Source organism: Leptopilina heterotoma, unplaced genomic scaffold (assembly GCF_015476425.1).
Source record: "Leptopilina heterotoma isolate Lh14 unplaced genomic scaffold, ASM1547642v1 Lhet_39, whole genome shotgun sequence".
NCBI lineage: Eukaryota > Metazoa > Arthropoda > Insecta > Hymenoptera > Figitidae > Leptopilina > Leptopilina heterotoma.
This window is the reverse complement of record NW_025111058.1, coordinates 713,212-729,086: the sequence shown is the minus strand read 5'-3', so window position 1 is coordinate 729,086 and position 15,875 is coordinate 713,212. Positions and strand designations below refer to the sequence as shown.

Below are 15,875 nucleotides of genomic sequence, written 5' to 3'. Positions count from 1 at the left end.
GTCTTTTAATAATTTAAGAAACTTTCTGACATTTATTTAAAAAAAAGTTATTCAAAATATAAAAGTCTTAATAACTATTAGTAACAACTATAAGTACAAAATTTTGATTACGATTTTTGAGCCATAATTGTAATTGGTTTTGGTCTTACTTTGAAAATAAGTTTCTTCTTAACAATAGCGATAATTAAATATTCCTTGTCACATTCTATTGAATCAGTGCTGAGTGTTTTCCTTAATACTGCAATCGGTTTGTCCATTGAAGTTTCCTTTCCAGTTAAAATATAATTTCCAATAATTAATGTGGCAATGCCATTTTTGTCATAAGCAAGATCTCCAATGTGTAAATTAAGATCAGCATTTGCTGATTCTTTTAAGTCTCCATGAAGTTCAACAATTGCCCATTCTGTCACACCACTATCACTCCTAGACAAGAAATATATTATTAAATTATTAATTTAAATTTAAATTAAAAATTATTCCGATTATTGGTAAGCACAGTATACTAATATAATAATTTAGTCCTTTATACCTAATCAAATTAATAAAAAAATATAAAGAATTGTTTTTTACAAACCTTCTTAGAGGTATTATCATTTTGTTTATTGTTTTCTTCTTTTTTCCATTACAACTTAATTGTTTTTAATCTTTTTAATAAAAAGGATGTTTACATTGACGCCATATTGAATTCTGTTTCATCCCCTCCACCGAAGCATAAAGGTGTGGATGTACCTTTAAATATCCCGCTCGAAGGTTTGAAAATTCTGAATTCTTATCTAATAAAACAATAACAAAATGAAAAAAACACTTGTCAGACTAAAAGTTAATTTTCTGTCAATTTTCCAGATTATTACGTAGTTAAATTTTTAATTATAAGGATAACACAAGGATAAGTTTAAAAGTTCTTTTTATCGTAAACGACTTCAATTGGTTGGTTTAACAATGTGAAGTTGTCAGCTTATCATTTCGATTAATTTCGATTTCGTCTATTCACCGCAAGGGTGCGCTAAAGCTAAGTCCAAATTTTTTCTAAGTCCCTTGATGGCATTTCTGTCAATTTGTTTAAAAAAAGAAAAATTAGGTCACGGATTTACTTTCTTTATCTGGTTATAATGACAAGTTTATAGTGATTGTTTGATTCATTGACTTCTGCAATGAAAGAATTTTTTACACATTGCAGAGCAATTGCCAAGTTTATACTTGTCAATGAGGAAAATGTTGTTGCGGAAGGTTGCGGTCATCATTAACGTATAAATCATTCTTCACAATACATAAAAATAATATGCTTTGGAATCTTAATTTTTAATAATACTTCTCAATTCGTTAATAACAAATTAACGTGCGTGAAAATGTAAGTGTCGCGATAGTGTTGGACAGGAAACGCGTTTTTCTGACGATCACAATTTATTGAGTCTTATTTTTTTGGGTATGAATGGACAAGTGCAATCTACACGAGATAGGTTAGGTAAGTGGATTTTTTTTGTCATTTTGTCGCATTTTTATTTTTAATTTATTTGCAAATTTTACAATTGGCAAAGAAATTGAAAATAAGGATGTGTCTAGTAAGTAACTACGATAAATACCAAGAAGTATTGAATATCTAATGAATATTCATAACAAAGATATTCAATACTTCTTATAGTATTCTTTATGACATTTACTTCGAAATTTGATTAATGGTAATTTCTATTTTTGTAATTTAAAAATTAATTATTTCGTCTCTATGACATTTGTTCAATTTATTGATTTTCGATCTCGTGAATATTACGCACGACACTAGAATATTCTGCACTTGTTACCTTTCTGCTTTGTTTATTTAATGATGTTTGTTTTCATTATTATCAACATGTTAATTGTTCTATACCTATCGCTCATTATTAAAAGATCTGTTTTCGTTCTTATGGATAAACGAAGAATATTTCTCTCGGAATTTTCAAAGTAATGATGTTTTAAATACTTGTTAAATAGACTTAAATGACTTAATCTTATTTAATATTAGACGTGACTTGTATATATGTAACTAATTTCTATTTATAAAGTTCAAGATTCAAGTAGTCTTAGTCTTTTGTTTACGTTCATTTTTCTGAATATTATTTGATAATATTTCATTTTTATAATATTTGGATTGTTTATTCTTTTTGTTTAGTTTTTTTTTGTTTATTTTTTCATTATTCTTTTTGTTTATAAATTTTATTTGTTAATGACTCAATTAGTGTATTTGTTGCTTAAGTGTTTAGTTTGTGTTTATCCTTCAAATGGCTGTGAATATATTTTTAGGTGGATTTAGCAGCAGTAGTACAACTTGGTTCACGAGTCTCGTACCAAGCGATCATGTGTCAAATGTTCAGCAAATCATACCGATCACCAAGAGTGAAATCTCTTTGGATGATTCGACTGCTTCTTCTGAAGCTGACAGCAAAGTGAAAACCAAACTTCTCTCCATGTGGTACAATGTTAAATACGGTTTGTGTGAGCACTTTTATTAATTCACCGAAACAAAAGGGAAAAAAGAATTTTTCTCATTTCATTTCCAAAATTTGCATTTATTTATTTATTTTTATATTTATAAATTTTATTATTCGTATCTTTGCATTTATTAATCTTCATCTAATTTTGTCATTATAATCTGGCTTCGCACTCATCTACTAAAACCTTCTGTTTACTACTTCTTTTACGATTCGCTACTATTTGGATACTTTTTTAAAATTTGTAACACTAAAAGATACTTTTTCCTATTTTTGAGAATTTTTACTATACTTCAAATTCGCTAATAGTTGGAATATTTTAATTTCATTCTTTGAAATCATTTAATTTTTTTTAAATACCTACAATTTTAATTAAGTTATTCAAAATAATTGATTATTCTTTTAAATTTTATAAACTAAAAAAGAAGTCAATTATTTAAAAAAATTTAATAAAATTAATTGCAGGAATTCAATTATTTTTATAAATAATTAAATTTTTTTCAAGCTTTTTTTTAATGCAGTTTGAAAAGAATTCCTAGAAATATGTAATTATTTTCTAAAGTTTTTATTAATATTCTTCGAAAAAAAGGAATTATTTTCAAAAAAATTTGGTAACATTCTTTTTAAGTATTTCGTTTTAAGAAACGATCAGTTATTATATCAACTATTTATTTTTGTATTTAAATAATTAAATTCTTGTGGAACTTTCGATTAAGAATTAATTTAAAAATAAATTACAGTTAAAATTTTAGATTATAATAATTTAATATGAAATGCGTAATAACATTAGTTTTTATAGAAATTGTTATAAATTTGAAAAATTTGAAAAATTTTAATTAAAATTTTCTTTAATATAGTTAAATTCTCGTAAAAATTAAAAACATTTATTTAAATTTTCAATTTATGGAAAAATTTGCCAAATTTAATTAAAATAAATTTTATATTTAAAAAAATTAATTTTCTTACTTTTAAAAATTATTTTGAAATTATAATCGAATTTTTGAAGAATTTAAAAATTTCTAATTCTAAATTTTGGAAAATAATTGAAGTTTAGAAGAATTTAGAATTGAAGTTAGGAAAAAAAATGTTTTTTATGGATATCAGAAAAATTTCAGGGAAATACAGAATGAAAATTTTTCAGAATTTTATGTAAATCGTCGAAAAACGTATTTTTTAGTCGCCAAATTTAATTTTTCGATAGTAACTACTTTTTTCAGTCTTAAAGCTACTTTTTGCTACTTTTTAAAAATAAATTATTGATTGCGAAGCCTATTATATATTTAGAACAGAAAAAACATAATAGAACTTCGAATTTCATTACGTATGCGATTTTTTAATAAAAAATTGTTTTTGTTTTTTTCCAGGATGGACCGTAAAGATGAAAACAAATTTCTCCAAAGAATCGCCTGTGTGGTTATTGGGTTCTTGTTATCATAAAAAAGCAGTGGAGTTATTGGAAAAAGCATCCGAGGCTGTTGACGTGGAGACTGGCAGTGAAATTTCCTTGGCAATCGACGCGGCTAATTATGAGGAAGGAATTGATGGATTCAAGAGGGATTTTATATCTCGTATCTGGTTGACATATAGACGAGAATTTCCCATTTTAAATGGTTCCACATTTACTTCCGACTGTGGATGGGGATGTATGTTGAGGAGTGGACAAATGATTTTAGCTCAGGGATTAGTTTGTCATTTTCTTGGCAGAGGTACGTTTTTTATTTCATCTATTTATTTTTTTCACCCATCAATAATAATAATAATTAATCAACCATTAGCAAATTTGCTGGTCTACTTTTGTCATGGAATTTTTATTAGTGGAAAATTAAATTAAAACAATTTTTTGTTGCAAATTCACTTATTTTTAAGAAACGAAATATTTTTCTTTTAATTTTCCGCTGGGAAAATTTTGTTTCTCACTTTTTTATCGTTGCGTTTTAATTTTACGCGTTAAAGACATTTCTTTTTGTGTTTTTAAAACTGTTTTTTGTGTTTGTTCATATTTTCAATTTTTTGTTGCAAATTCACTTATTTTTAATAAGCGAAATATTTTTCTTTTCTGCTGGGAAAATTTTGTTCCTCACTTTTTTATCGTTGCGTTTTAATTTTACGCGTTAAAGAGCGTTTTTGTGTTTTTAAAAATGTTTTTTTGTGTTTGTTTTCCAAACCGGTGCTTAAAATAATGCTTTGTATGAATGGATTTGTATTTGTGACTGAATGAAAGGTCTAACAAATATTAATTTATTTGTAATTGTGAATAATTGTTTTATTATTATTTTTAGGTAAGTATGGTTTATAATAATTTTGATTGAATGTCAATTGCTTAGCATTAACTATTGTTGAATTGTATATGAAAAAATTTTAATTTATTTGAAATTTTGTAAAACTTTGATGAATTTATTCCTTAAGATTGGCGATGGCAACCGGAACATCGGCTATTGACAAAAGAGGAAAGAGAAGAAGACTCGAAGCATCGAATGATTGTCAAATATTTTGGCGATCAGGCTGGACCGGAATCTCCGTTTTCGATTCATACTCTTGTGTCGTTAGGTGCCTCGACTGGGAAAAGAGCCGGCGATTGGTATGGACCAGTGTCTGTTGCACATATTCTGAGCCAAGCTGTTAAATCGGCAGCGACGACTCATAGTGAATTTAAAAATTTAGCGGTTTATGTCGCTCAGGATTGTTCAGGTAAAAAAATAACTTCCCTTTTCATAATTGAGATTGTCAATTTTTATTTGTTTATTTTTTTTATTTTATTTGTTTTATTGTTATTTATTAATAAAATTAATTTATTAATACTTGTTTTTTTTCAGTTTATCTGGATGATGTGAGACAGTTGTGTCAAAAATCCGATGGCAAATGGAAATCACTCATTCTCCTCGTGCCTTTGAGATTGGGCATTGATAAATTGAATCTTAGTTACGTACCTTGTCTCACGGCTTTACTTAGTTTAGAATATTGTATTGGAATTATTGGCGGTCGTCCCCGTCATTCGCTCTATTTTATCGGCTATCAGGAGGATAAATTAATTCACCTTGATCCGCACTATTGTCAGGAAACTGTTGACATGTGGAAACAGGACTTTTCACTCTCTAGTTTTCACTGTACGTCGCCTAGGAAAATGCTCGTTTCAAAAATGGATCCCAGCTGTTGCGTTGGATTTTACTTAAGTGATAAATCAACATTCGAACATTTCGTGAAAATGGTCGAACCGGTAAAGCAATTTTTTCTTTTCTTAATTATTTCGAAACAATTCAAATGAAAAACAAAAAAATAGAAACAGAGATTTACAACCATATTCTAAATAAATTATCAATTTAAATTTAAAATAGAAATAGAATAAAATGATGGTGATTATTAATTGTATTTTCTTTCCACAGTTTCTCGTTCCATTGAGTCAAAAGGACGAATATCCAATGTTTTTGTTCTGCAATGGAAATGGAACGGACGTTCAATCGAATTTGGACGACGAAAAGAGACATTTTTCATCGTCAATGTCAGCGAATGATCGCGAAATGAACGAGGATAATACACACTGTGAATGTGAAGAGTATGAAGTTTTATAGGAAAAAATGAAGAGAATTGAAAAGCGTTTTGTACTTAAATTGGAAATCGATTGGATTTCTCAAAAGGAAAGACCCCCAAATTTTGGTTGGTTTAATTTCTGTAAAAGGTATGGATATATATATTTTTTTTTGTTTTTTTGTTTAATAATGGAAAGGTTGCTCAATCGTTACTTACAGTATGAAAAATGTCGATAGAAAAAAAATAATAATAGCTTTAAAATTTTCACGAAAATATTTCGGATAATTTTCACTTAAATGTTGGTACGTTAATAACACATGATTCCCGCAATAATTTTTTGCTTTAAAAACTTGAGATTTTATTCACTCATTTAATGAGAGAATTGAGAGAATTTGTAATTTTTAGTTTATTCGAATTTTTTTCAAGAGAATTAACGTCCGTAGTTTATTAAAATTATTTTTAATTTGCTTGGACTATTTTTTCTCTTTTTTTCATGATCTCAAAATCTTATCGCGTAATGACACACGGAATAAAATTCTTTTTTCCTGTTGAAAAATAATTTCTTTGATTGTAGTTCAGCTGAAAAAATTTATAATTGAAACGATAAACGAAAAGTCAAAGCAAATAATTTTACTCGTTTCATGGGAAAAATAAAAAAATTGAATCAAGAATGTATTATCAGAAACTAATTGTGATTTTTTTATATAAAATTTTTTTTTTTAAATAAGCTTAATTGTTTCTTTTTTTGTTAATATTTTGCAAAAAAATTCTTTTTTACTACATATAATTCGTATAATTTAGAATAATTAAAACTGATTCAAATGAGGAGTATTCAATTTGTTTTTCGAATTCTTTACAAACGAACAAAATTTCTTTGTAGATTTTTTTTCGTGTGTTTTTTTTAAAAAAGAAAACTCAATTTTTAATTCCCAATGAACTGTTTTTGCATTGCAGTATAATATCAGGATATAAGTACGCGTGCAATTGTGGCTATGATTATAAAAATAATCCTTTAAATTAAGTACTTAGAAAACCTTTATTTCTATATTTTATTTTAAGTTATTTATTTATTAACGATAACTATTATTTTTTATTTGTTTAATAATTTCGCCCCGTTATTGAGAGAAGTTAAATGAATAGATAAAAGAAAACGACAACAAACTTCATTGTGTGTTGTAATGTTTGAAAATAATAAAAATTTCGTCCTATGAGAGTAACGAGCTTTCTACTAAAAATAATATTGTATTTTTTTCCCAAAAAAAAAGAAAAATTCTTGTAATCATTGAAGAAGAAAAAATCTTTGTAAAAAGACAATGTTGCGCGTAATATTAGAAAAAATATTTTATTGGAACCACAGTTTCTGAGTATATCACAATAAAATTTCTTTTATGAAAGACATTCCTTTGGGAATTTTTTATTATTAATTTAATTAATTAATTTTTTATTAAATTATTATTTAATTTGGATTTTTTGGTCATTGAAAATATAGTTTCAGAGTGTGTTATTTGTAAGATTCTTTTATTTCAAATTTGTCTTTTGTATATTTTGTCTTTTTTCCACTCTTGACAGAGTCGATCGTAACAATTGATCTAATTGCCATTAAATTGTTGCATTTAGATAAAAATCTATAAATATATATATATATACAGTAAGAAAAGCTATCCGTCAGTCATAGGAAAGTATGGGAATCGCATAAGTCTGTCTCACTCCCACTCATGGGATATGACTGACGTGCTAGGTTTTCGTACTGTATATGTAAAAAATTCGATATCTTTATACATATTAAAGTACATAATTAACTACATTTGTGCGTGATACGTAAAATAATACGTAAAACTGTTAAATTTAAAAAAATTTTACGATGTGAATAATGGAATTTTTGTGTCGATTGGAATGAGCAAAGGTCAAGTTTTTGTGAATTGACTGAGACATTCTTTAATTTCGGGCCACATCGAGTCTGTTGTTTTTCCACTGAACTCATGGAGAATTCCAATTTTTTGATAATATTTTATTACTGGCTCCGTCATTTGTTTATAGTTTTCCAATCGTTTTTCAACAACCTCTGCCATGTCGTCCGGTCGTTGACTGAGAGGTTCCCCTGTCACGTCGTCCTTTCCCTATTATTTTATTTATTATTAATTTATTATTAATTACAATTTCATTAAGGAAAAAGATTATATTAATTAAATTATTTATTTATTATTAATAATTTTATTGAAATATAGTAAATAAATAATTTGAAAATATAATAGATACAAAATTATGAATTGCAAACAAAATTTATTTATTAATTTTTATTAAATAAAATGTTAAATTAAACTTACAGGAATCTTTGAATCGTTAAATCCAATATTGTAGACTCGACCACTTGGTAAATGAATCCATCGGCTTTTTACTCTTTCCAAAATTACTGAGAAAGGAACTTTCAAATTTAAAACAAGATTTACAGCATGAATTTTCTGTAATTTTTCAGCTTGTTCCAATGTCCTGGGAAATCCTGTTTTTTTATTTAGAAATAATGAATTTTAAATTTATAGAAAATTTATTTTTATTTTGCTTCTTAAATTATTAATTGATAATTATTTATTAATTAATACTCAATTAATAATTATTTAGTAATTACTAATATTATTTACTGATTTACAATTTATTAATTAATATTTATTTATTAGTTAATAATTAGTAAATATTTATTAATTAATTATTAATTTTTTAATTAATAGTTATTTATTAATTTTTTAATTAATAATTATTTATTAATTATGGAAATGCTTATCAACTAATAACATTATATTATTTTTTCCTACTTTTAATAATTAAAAAAAATTTACTTCATTTAAAATTATTTCGACACGTGTCAGTAAAAGATTAGAAATTATCGCGAAAATTATCAAGATTATGACGATAATTATAATCCGAGAGTTTCTAATTTTTATTAAACTTGAATTTCCTTTGATAAAATATAGAAAAAAATGTACTTAGTATTTTTTAATTTACCATCGAGAAGCCAATTTTGATTTCCAATTTTTTCAATTTCCTTGCTGATTAGAGAAATCATTACATTATCAGGAACGAGACTTCCACTGTCTAAATATTTTTTAACATTTTTTCCTAATTCTGAAAAATAAAATTTTATTAGTTTATGAATTTATGGATTTTTAATTATTAATTTATTAACTAATTTTTTAACTAAAATTTAATTTAATAAATTTTAAAGATCAAAAAAATGTATTTATAATACTTTGACGATAGAAATTATTATTATTAATTTTTATTTATTTTAGTAATAATATAAAATTAACTCAATTTGACGATTTTGCCAGTAAAGTTAAATAATAATTATTATTTAATAACAATAATTATAGCAAAAAGTTCTATTTCTACTGAAATTTTATTTAAATTTCCCCGCCGGTGAATTTGAAAAATTCGATGTTGGCACCCCTGCCCTGATGTGCAAACAACTTCAAATTTTAGTTCGGCAACTGTCATTTTTCAGTTAAAAAAACATCAAAATAAATTGTTTAAAAATTAAAGTGATTAGAAAATTAAATAGTTGATAACTAATTGTTGCAGGAGATTAACAAGTGTTGGATTCAAGATGTTCTCAAACAAAGGCCGAATCAAGGATAACAGAAAAAGGAAAAAAAGGTAGGAATTGTTGTTCAAGATTTGCATGCAAATTTTTTAATCATATAAACCCTCGATTTTTTATTTAAAAAAGAAAAAAACTAACAATCAATTTATACATTCAAAAAGTAATAACTACTTTATACTTTTTTAATTAATCTCTCTTAATTTCTCACATTGGCTTAATGTTAATCAAAACTTGACAGAAATCCAAAATACGGATTTTTGCATTTCTCAACTATTTTTAGGTTAACTGATAGATAATGTCTCTAGAAAACAAATATTTCGCAAATTAAAATACATTTTAATTAAAAATATGTCAAACATAAAATTTCGCGACTTTTTCGAAATTCATTCTTAATTGTGAATGATTTGAATTCTTTTAATACCGTGTGCGGTACCTTCTGTTGGAAATGAAACCGGCATAAATAGTCTCTATTTTTTAAATCGATAAAATTGAACTGTACTATTCCCAGAAATATTATTAAAAAAAAACATTAGATATATATAAATATACCGGTTCCTTCGGCAATGTGTAATCGAAGTTTATCTCCACTGGAAATGTGAGCGACCTTAAAGTCCTTGATAATCCTGGAGGACACAGTTCCTTTTCCGGAAGCTGGAGCTCCAAGAATAACAGCCCTGAAGGCTGCTGCCTTAGCACAACACGTGGATAAAACTACCATTGAAATTATAAACAAAAAAAATTATTTCTCAAGTTCAAAAAAAAAATTTCAATTTCTTCAATGCAAATTATGCTCTAGACGCGAGTCGTTGGTTTCAATTCAATGGAACTTTTTCTTTAGTATCGTTTTGTAATGAGCGGCGCCAACTGAACTTCGACCGATGATAATAAAGGTTGGGGACTAAGAGCGCACGAGTAGTAGAAAACCACATTCACAAATTTGCAATGTTATAGGGGATATTTTACACACTGATACACATATAGAGACCCTGACGTAAATTCCATTCTTCATTTCGCAATATCTTTAAATTCGCGCCAAAAATCTGTCTATACTCTATAAATTTAATGAAATTTGATTTTTGTTCAAAAAAAAAATTCTTTTTAGCAATAATTCAAAAATTTTTTCCTATTTGCAAAAAATTTTCGTACTTACTGAATTGACTTGTAGAGATGGAATTTAGGTTAAACAAGATTCTTCTTTTCTTGTTTTTTTTAATTCACTCAAATCCAGTTCGACTGAAGTATCCGAGTTGGATTTTTTCTCGATAGTTTTAGCTCGAGACGAAACAACACAGAATTTTAATTTCTTCTTAAGAGGGAGTTTGTAATTAAAAACAATTTTTTACAAAGTAGCACTTTATTTCTTATCAAAAAGTAGTACAACTTTAGGGCCGAAAATGAGCCTTTTTTAAAAAAGATCTTTTTCTCTCAAAATACACTATTTAAAGTAAATAAAATGTATTATTCATGTTATAATAAAAAAAAAACAATTTTTAATGAAACTTGATGAATGAAATCATGAAATTGTTTTTTAGTAAATCCTTTTTTCTTAAACAAAAAAATTCTTAACGTATTGGGATACAAACAATCAGTACAATTTCTCACATTTTCATATAGTGTTTACAAATATATCAGAAGCATAATTGTGCAATCTATTTAACAAGATTTTTTTCTTTAAAATATATAATAAGTTCTCTTTTTGAATCTCTTAATTTTAGCTGATTTCTTTAAAAAATGTTTTTCTCAATTTCTTCATATATTTCTTTAATTTTCTTGTCTTTATGCAAGTTTTTTGTTTTTTTGTTGAAAATGCATTAATTTTAACATTAACCCTAAAACTTAGTGCTACCTTAAGTCTACTCATAAAAACTTACGATCTAAACAGTACTAGTTTTTTTATACTAAAAAAAATTGTTTTTCTCTTCTTTTTTTTAGTCGCATTTTGCCAGAATAGAAAAATTCTTTTATGTAGAAAATAAAATTTCCCTTCTTCTCACGAAACAAATTAGGTGCTGACACGTTTAGATAAAATACAGAAATTCAGATTGCAGAATATTTTTGTGAAAATGAGATTTTAATCATTTTGACATGATTTCGTTTCTCCTGTGATACTTGTTTTCTTTTTTTTAAAAATTTAAAATTGAGCCTCGCTAAAAAATTAGCGATTAACTTTTACCATAGCTCACCGTCTTTTTCTTTTGCTGGTACCTCTATAACTCGTGGTTTGTCAATTATTCTCGCTGTTCGATTGCCTTTTTCTACAATGCCAATAATCCATGCCTGATAACCTTCTTGTTTCTCGATATCTTTGCAGTACGCTGCAGCCTGTAAAAAAATTATTTTTTATTAGAAATTTTCGTTTTGTGTTCAAAATAAAAATTTTTTGTTTTGAAACAATTGTCAGAAGAGTAACGTCACCAAAATTCTGATTCATAAATTGGCATGGGATCTTCTAGAATAATTTACCTGTCTTTCTTTAGAACAATTCGTAAATGAATTGTCCTACTGTATTAACAGGATATTCATTTTCGTTTATTTTAATTAATTTCGATTATTTTCTTTCATTTTATTAAATTGAAAGAAAATTTTTTAATTTAAAGAAATGAAATTTTTTTAATTTCTTTCAGTTTATTTATTTTCATTCATTTCACTCAAAGAATATTGTTAATTCGTACCTGTTCTCTAGGGAGGCAAATAAGGAGTCCTCCGCTAGTTTCTGCCGAATGTCCTTGCAGAAGTTGGAACATGTTTCCGCAGGCTTTCGCTACGGCGGCCATTTTTGCGATAACGGGCAAATTATGAATGACGAATGAAACATCGTTCTTTTGATGTTTTGCTAAATTTTGCGCGTGTCCCAAAAGACCGAAACCAGTGACATCGGTGGCTCCATGGGCGTTGTATTTGTGCATCAATCGTGCCGCTAAAAAATAAAATATAGATAATTATTTTAAATTGAATAATATTTTTAAATATATTTTAAAGATTTTGTTTAAACAAAAAGTTTTGTTTGAATTTTTTTTTGTCAGAGAAGTAACGTCACAAAAATACTAGAATTAGCAAATTTGCATGGGATTCTCCTTTTTATCTTCCTGATTTTCTTTAGAATATTTCAATGAGAGATTAAAATATCCTACTGTATAATCAGGTAACTAATTCTTGCCAAGTAATTTAACTTCTTATTAATTATAGAATTATTAAATTACATATTAAACAAAGAATACAAACCTATTCTGTTCAACCTCGCCATACTGTCCATAGCACGTTGATAAGCTTTTCGTACGTCGTCTTCACTGACAACCAATTTAATTCTATTCCAACGATCCGGTTGATCGAGCCACTGATGCGCGTTTACAGCCACCTGTGTTCCCAACGGTTTTGTCAAAACTAAAACATCTCCGACAACTGCATTATCTGGCCTGAAATTCAATTTTTCCATTTTAGTACTCAGTTTTTTTAAATAGAAAAAATGACATATTTTTCACTTTCGTAAAGTCCACAAGTCACAACGTTCATGATCAACAATTAAAAGAAAGAATATTTTTCCCGTAGAAAATAAAATTTTTTGGTTACAAATTTTTCTTTTTTAATAGTATTAATTGAAGACTTTAATGATAAAGAATACTGTATAATTTTTGTAAGAGAATTAACGTCACCAAAATGTTATTTAAACACAAATCGGCATGGGTTCCTATTGTTTATTCTACCTGTTTTTCTTTAGAACAATCTATTGAAATTGCCCTACTGTATTAACAGGAATATTTTATAATTAATGCAATTCATCAACAAAGAATGTAAGACATTCGAATAAACAAAAATTTATAAATATTTTAATAGGAAAAATATTTTTTTCATAATCTTTCAAAATAAACGTTGTGAACTTTAACGTTATTTTTTGATAATTTATTCCAATTAGATAAATTATCTTATAAATTCAGATTTGCCACAAAAATTGAATTTTGCTTTTCCTCGACTTTTCCCTGATTTCCAGACAAAATTTTGACTTTCTTCTTGACTCGAAAGAATATTTTGATTCACTCTAAAAATGATTTTTCCAAAGCAATTATGATTTTTAAATATTTCAAATCCATTTGTTTCTAATTCAATTTTTAGGAAATTTCGATTATTTGGCAATTCTTCAATTTTCTAATTTTTGAACATAATTAAATTTCTGCGAAGAATTTTGCTATTTATGAAAATAATTGAATTTTTGAAAAAAAATATTAAAATTTTTTAATTTTTACGAAAAAAGTTTGCTATTCATAAAAATAATTTAATTTGGATAAGAATTTTATAATTTTTGAAAATAATCAAGTTTTTGCGAAGAATTTTATTAACATTTTTGAAAATAATTGAATTCCTGCGCAAAATTTTGCTATTTATGAATGTAATTGAATTTTTGCAAAAAATGTTATTCAAAGTTTTGAAAATAATTGAATTTAATTAATAAAATTTAAAAAGAAATTATTGTTAGAAATAGAAAGAATGAAAGGTTTTGTATTACATTTCGTGGTAAAATTCAGAATTTTCTTCTAAATTTTAAAAATTAAATTTTTTCCAGTTCCCTTAAAAAAAATTTCTAACTTTTTCCTAAATTCCCTGACCTTGTGGCAATCCTGAAATTATTATTATTATTCCAAAGTTTCTGTAAATTGGAAATAACTGAATACATACACAATATATTCATTTGGTTGACAAACTGTAGACGCAACTCCACCGATTGTACACCAGGGATTAACGACTGTTTGTCCTCCAGTTACCGTTGTTCCAGCTTCCAATGCTGAATCTTTGAATCCACGCATTATTAATGGGACAACAACGTCTCTCTCCTTCTCAGTCATTTTAGTACTCACTCCCAATAACATCAACATATTATCACATTCCGTCACTCCCATTGCGTACAAATCGCTGATGACATTTGCGCATGCAATTTTACCTGAAACAATCCTCAAACATTCCAAAGTAAAGCAAAAAATATCAACGAACTACTTGTACATTTTTAAAAACAAAAAATCGAAAATTTCTTTTTCAAAAATTAATTTTTGCACGAAATCTCACCCATCATGTAGGGATCGTCGACTAGTGGATAAAAAAAGTCCGTCGTCTGAACCAAACTCAAACCGCCGTGTCTCAACGGAGTCACAGAGGAATCCATACCAATGCCTGAAAATTAGAAAAAAAAAACAATTAAAATCTTTTTCTTAAATTATTTCTTAAAAAAAGTATATTTTATCATTTTTGTTAGAAAATTAACGTCACCAAAATGTTATTAAAACACAAATTGGCATGGGTTTCTCTCGTTTATTCTACCTGTCTTTCTTTAGAACAATCTATTAAAATTGCCCTACTGTATTAACAGGAATATTATAAATAATTATTTACTAATTTTTACTATTTAATACTATTTTTAATCCATAAATTTCTATCGTATGAATCGTATAAAAATAAAATTCGTAAAATATTGATTTTAAGAAAAAAAAAATTGAAATTTCGCGCCAATCAGTGTTGCCTCCCACAAAAAAAATGGCGGGAGACAACGTGTCCGCCATAGTGGCAGGGGCGAATCAGTAAATAAAGGGCCCCTGTATGTAACAAAATTTCTTCTTTTATCAAAAATAAACTCTTTCTACCCAGGAAATTAATCCAATAATAAACAAAATTTCCAAACAAATACCTTCTCACATGATGACAATGTAAAAAATTTAATTACAATAAAAATAGAAGACAAAGGAATTGCCGGTACCGGCAAAGTTCCATGCGAATTACACCTCGCAATAAATCGGTGAATAACACGGCAAATAAAAATTAAACAATAATAAATAAACTTACCAATGCGAGGAATAGCCATGTGCATAAAATGGGCATGTTCATGATCCTGTGCGCTACCATCATCGGCCTGTAGTCCCTCGAGGAGTTTCCCAAGAACCTCCTGAGGGACTTTACACCCTCATCCTTTTAAATCCGCAAATCGTGTTAGCCGGAAAGTTGCGTCCAGGTCATGTGCCACTGGATCAAAGGGCCTTCGCAATGCCAAGGCATTTGGATTTCCTTGTAACTCAAGTTGAGCAACGGACAGGGCGTCTTGTGTGACTGGTGTTCCCTGCAGATCCGCCATTTTGCTCTAGACTGTACTCCGCACTAAAACCGGCTTGTTCACCGACACGCTTTGTAATTTTCAATATAGTGAAATTGAATATTTTTCTCACAAATTTCCCCCAAGGGAAAGTTTTTTTGGTTTAAAAAAAATAATCACAATTCCTGTAATAATGGAGAAAGTAATGAATTTCACGTTTAATTGA

General features: G+C 27.2%; 5 protein-coding genes across 7 annotated transcripts in view; 2 read left to right on the top strand and 3 right to left on the bottom strand.

Annotated features, from left to right (window-relative positions):
• Positions 1-9: 9 nt before the first annotated feature.
• LOC122506037 (chromosome transmission fidelity protein 8 homolog) lies at positions 10-721 on the bottom strand. The gene is made up of 2 exons (XM_043618005.1): positions 575-721; positions 10-423 (listed from the first exon to the last, which is right to left on the bottom strand). The coding sequence occupies exons 1-2, from the start codon at positions 592-594 to the stop codon at positions 108-110; spliced, it is 336 nt and encodes a 111-aa protein (XP_043473940.1). The 5' UTR covers positions 595-721; the 3' UTR covers positions 10-107.
• A 265-nt stretch (positions 722-986) lies between these two features.
• LOC122506032 (cysteine protease ATG4D) lies at positions 987-9,613 on the top strand. 3 transcript variants are annotated; one of them, XR_006301968.1, is made up of 7 exons: positions 987-1,462; positions 2,275-2,460; positions 3,827-4,168; positions 4,869-5,150; positions 5,276-5,676; positions 5,843-6,135; positions 9,561-9,613. XR_006301968.1 is itself a non-coding variant. In XM_043618000.1 (6 exons), exons 1-6 carry the CDS (start codon positions 1,426-1,428, stop codon positions 6,026-6,028), a joined length of 1,434 nt encoding a protein of 477 aa, XP_043473935.1. In that variant the 5' UTR covers positions 987-1,425; the 3' UTR covers positions 6,029-7,385. The 3 variants fall into 3 exon arrangements, 2 of the variants coding, with proteins under 2 accessions (XP_043473935.1, XP_043473936.1); XM_043618000.1 differs by lacking the exon at positions 9,561-9,613 and having other exon boundaries at positions 5,843-7,385; XM_043618001.1 differs by lacking the exons at positions 987-1,462; positions 9,561-9,613 and having other exon boundaries at positions 2,333-2,466; positions 5,843-7,385.
• On the bottom strand, positions 7,489-10,514 carry LOC122506035 (GTP:AMP phosphotransferase AK3, mitochondrial). Its single transcript, XM_043618003.1, has 4 exons — positions 10,132-10,514; positions 8,985-9,104; positions 8,312-8,484; positions 7,489-8,104 (listed from the first exon to the last, which is right to left on the bottom strand). The coding sequence occupies exons 1-4, from the start codon at positions 10,298-10,300 to the stop codon at positions 7,892-7,894; spliced, it is 675 nt and encodes a 224-aa protein (XP_043473938.1). The 5' UTR covers positions 10,301-10,514; the 3' UTR covers positions 7,489-7,891.
• The window catches only part of LOC122506031 (ceramide kinase), a 23,827-nt gene continuing 17,512 nt past the window's right edge, over positions 9,561-15,875 (top strand). Inside the window, exon 1 of the mRNA XM_043617999.1 lies at positions 9,561-9,635. The gene's annotated coding sequence lies outside the window, so the exon portion shown is untranslated. The remainder of the gene's footprint in view (positions 9,636-15,875) is intronic.
• The window catches only part of LOC122506033 (inactive selenide, water dikinase-like protein), a 5,116-nt gene continuing 158 nt past the window's right edge, over positions 10,918-15,875 (bottom strand). Inside the window, exons 2-7 of the mRNA XM_043618002.1 lie at positions 15,406-15,834; positions 14,635-14,739; positions 14,251-14,512; positions 12,805-12,995; positions 12,255-12,499; positions 10,918-11,904 (exon numbers count right to left, since the gene is read on the bottom strand). Coding sequence (XP_043473937.1) covers positions 11,752-11,904; positions 12,255-12,499; positions 12,805-12,995; positions 14,251-14,512; positions 14,635-14,739; positions 15,406-15,691 — 1,242 coding nt within the window. The 5' untranslated portion in view covers positions 15,692-15,834 and the 3' untranslated portion in view covers positions 10,918-11,751. The remainder of the gene's footprint in view (positions 11,905-12,254; positions 12,500-12,804; positions 12,996-14,250; positions 14,513-14,634; positions 14,740-15,405; positions 15,835-15,875) is intronic.